This window comes from Cyphomyrmex costatus, unplaced genomic scaffold (genome assembly GCF_001594065.2).
Source record: "Cyphomyrmex costatus isolate MS0001 unplaced genomic scaffold, Ccosl1.0 scaffold28, whole genome shotgun sequence".
Classification (NCBI taxonomy): domain Eukaryota; kingdom Metazoa; phylum Arthropoda; class Insecta; order Hymenoptera; family Formicidae; genus Cyphomyrmex; species Cyphomyrmex costatus.
The window spans coordinates 462271-464926 of NW_017276910.1; the positions used below are offsets into that span (position 1 = coordinate 462271).

Consider the following 2656-nt stretch of genomic DNA (forward strand, 5'->3'; position numbering starts at 1 on the left):
ATTTTATTCATTAATATTATTTGTTAATTGTCAGTACATTTTTTATTGTTATCAGTTAAATGTTTTTTGTTTTTTCTCACAAATAGTTATAACACAATTTTTATTCTTTATTCAAAAAACATAAGAAAAAATATTTTTAATTGCACTCTTTATCTTGTTTTTCTTTTCGCACGTTCTAAGTAAAACAATTTGTTATATCTAATACTAGAGAAATAGAGAACATGATATTAAATTACAATGTATTGTGATTTTATTAAAGTATTGAAATGTTATCCTAATGGTATTTTCACTTTTCATTTGCCATCTTTCGAAATACAAAAATTTTATATATAAAGAAAAAAATTAACAGATGTGTTATACGTACATTTTTGATACAATTGAAGATCTGGCTAAGAACCAGCCAAGTTTAGGTTTTCAAATATTACAAGGAAATCTATATATATGTACAACATATGCATCATATATTTACAAAATCTTATTCTTAACAGTTTTGCTACTATTTTTAACATGAAAATAATGCCTTCCACAAGTATAATTGCAATATACAATTTCTGTTGCTTTGTTATTTATCATTGGAAAAGTCACTAAATGCCACTAAAGAGAACGAGTTTGGTTGATTCTTCCAGCCACACCTACAGTTGTTAATAAAATGTCATATATTGTGTGATATACATTCCATATTAAAAATTTATATGGTATTTATAATTCATTATTTACAAGAGTCGTTATGTATAATTAATTAAAATATAATTATTACAATAAACTATAAAGTAATCAAACAACAATGAACTTGCCATAAAAAATTAACATCTGATCGATATCGAGCTATATGCACATTCTGACAAGTTAAATGGATGGCAAGAGGTCCCTTGGACTTGAGCTGACTGTTTTTTGCGTATGACCGCGTTTCTGAGCACAAGTATAGCATGTATGAGTTCACCTCTTCGAGGTAATAATGGCACTTGGCACTTGCATATGAATCCTATTATAATGTATAACACTGGAGAAGATTCTCCTAAAACCTGCCAGACGCGACATAAATAAAATTCGCAATTCTTTCTTTTTAAATTTTTGCTAATTTTGAAATTTATAAAAATTGTTAATTTTATCACAATGCAATTTTTCTCATTCAAATCTCGATTATACTTATTATACGAAATATGACGAAAAATGTAAAAATATGATAAAATGCGACTGTAATCTGTATATTACGTGACATGAGAAAAGTATAAATAAATGCAGGTGTCGCCAATTATCTCATATAATTGAGAGAGCGTCATGTCTCATTACAATTTCCTGCTAGGTTAAAAACGCGAATATTAGAAGTCCTTTATATTTTTTGCGTTAAAAATCGTTATCCCAGCCGGAAATATCGTCAGGTGGCGGTGGATCTGAATCAGCTGGATAAGCGTCGAAATTCGTAGTGTCTGTAGCGCCTTGAACTCGTGGTAATATCGGGGGCTCCAAAGTTCTCGTTTTTAAACCTTCCCAATTAAAGCCATCGAACCATCTATAATGAATTTATAAGAATATATTGCTTTGATCTTCGATAGTTTTAAATACTAAAATAAGAAAAAAATATGTATATATACTTGTGCTTCTGTATTTCACTGATGCCACCTCTTTGATATCCAAGACGTTCTGCTGGATTATCCCTGAAAAAGAACAGTTTGTATTGTTAATATTACAGCCAACAAATATATTGTTATGCTATAAATATCTATCACGAAAAAAAGGAAAACTCTAATATGTAAAAGTATATCACAATTTACCTGCAAAGCTTTTTGATGAGTGCCATCGCGTTACGTGTAATGGATCTGGGAAATTCTATAGCATCGATTCCTTTTAAGATAATATTATACGTCTTCATCGGATCAGCACCCGTAAAAGGAGGCGTACCCGTAAGCAACTCAAACATGAGAACACCAAGAGACCAGTAATCGGCGCTTATGTCGTGACCTTTATTTAGAATGACTTCCGGTGCCACATACTCTGGTGTGCCACAAAAAGTCCACGTTTTCCTTCCGTTATCTAACCGTTTGGCAAAGCCAAAATCCACAAGTTTAACATATCTAAAAAATAATACGACAAAATATTCTAAATCCACCAAAATTTATTAACAAATCAATTAAAGATGACTCTCGAAAGTTTCAAATAACAAGAATAATACCGGCAAATGAGAGTCCCTTCAGCTGTTGTTAGTGCGATCATATAAGATATGTTAAAATGTGAATATTATATACTACGTAAGTAGTTCCCCCCATTATTGCGCGTCGAACTTTTTGTCGAACTTTAAACGCAAATCTAATCAACTACCGTAGTAATATCACAATTTTTGATGCTTATAGCATCTAAAATTGGATCTTAATAATATGTTGAAAGACATATTAAATTATTAAATTATAATATTTAAAGTATAAATGAATTTAAATCTATGAAAAATAAGAATTGTGAAGAATATCACGAGTTGGCGTTTCGTCCCGGCTTCCACTACTAGACTCATCAGTAAGGTAATGTAGTGGGAGCCTACCTTAGACGCCTTGGGGAGATGTTAGAAAGAAGTTCTATATAAACAATCACTCACATAATTCGGCACTTGCGAGAATTGGAATGAGTAACTATAGACCTCTGTTGGCTAGTCGACGTAGTGATATTC

At 31.1% G+C, this 2656-nt stretch overlaps 1 protein-coding gene across 3 annotated transcripts in view; it reads right to left on the reverse strand.

The window, feature by feature from the left end:
- Positions 1-1076: 1076 nt before the first annotated feature.
- Positions 1077-2656, reverse strand: part of for (cGMP-dependent protein kinase for) — a 47197-nt gene continuing 45617 nt past the window's right edge. For all 3 annotated transcript variants that reach the window (XM_018541248.1, XM_018541247.1, XM_018541246.1), the window contains 3 exons: positions 1773-2072; positions 1593-1655; positions 1077-1510 (listed from right to left, as the gene is read on the reverse strand). In XM_018541248.1, coding sequence (XP_018396750.1) covers positions 1345-1510; positions 1593-1655; positions 1773-2072 — 529 coding nt within the window. In that variant the 3' untranslated portion in view covers positions 1077-1344. The remainder of the gene's footprint in view (positions 1511-1592; positions 1656-1772; positions 2073-2656) is intronic.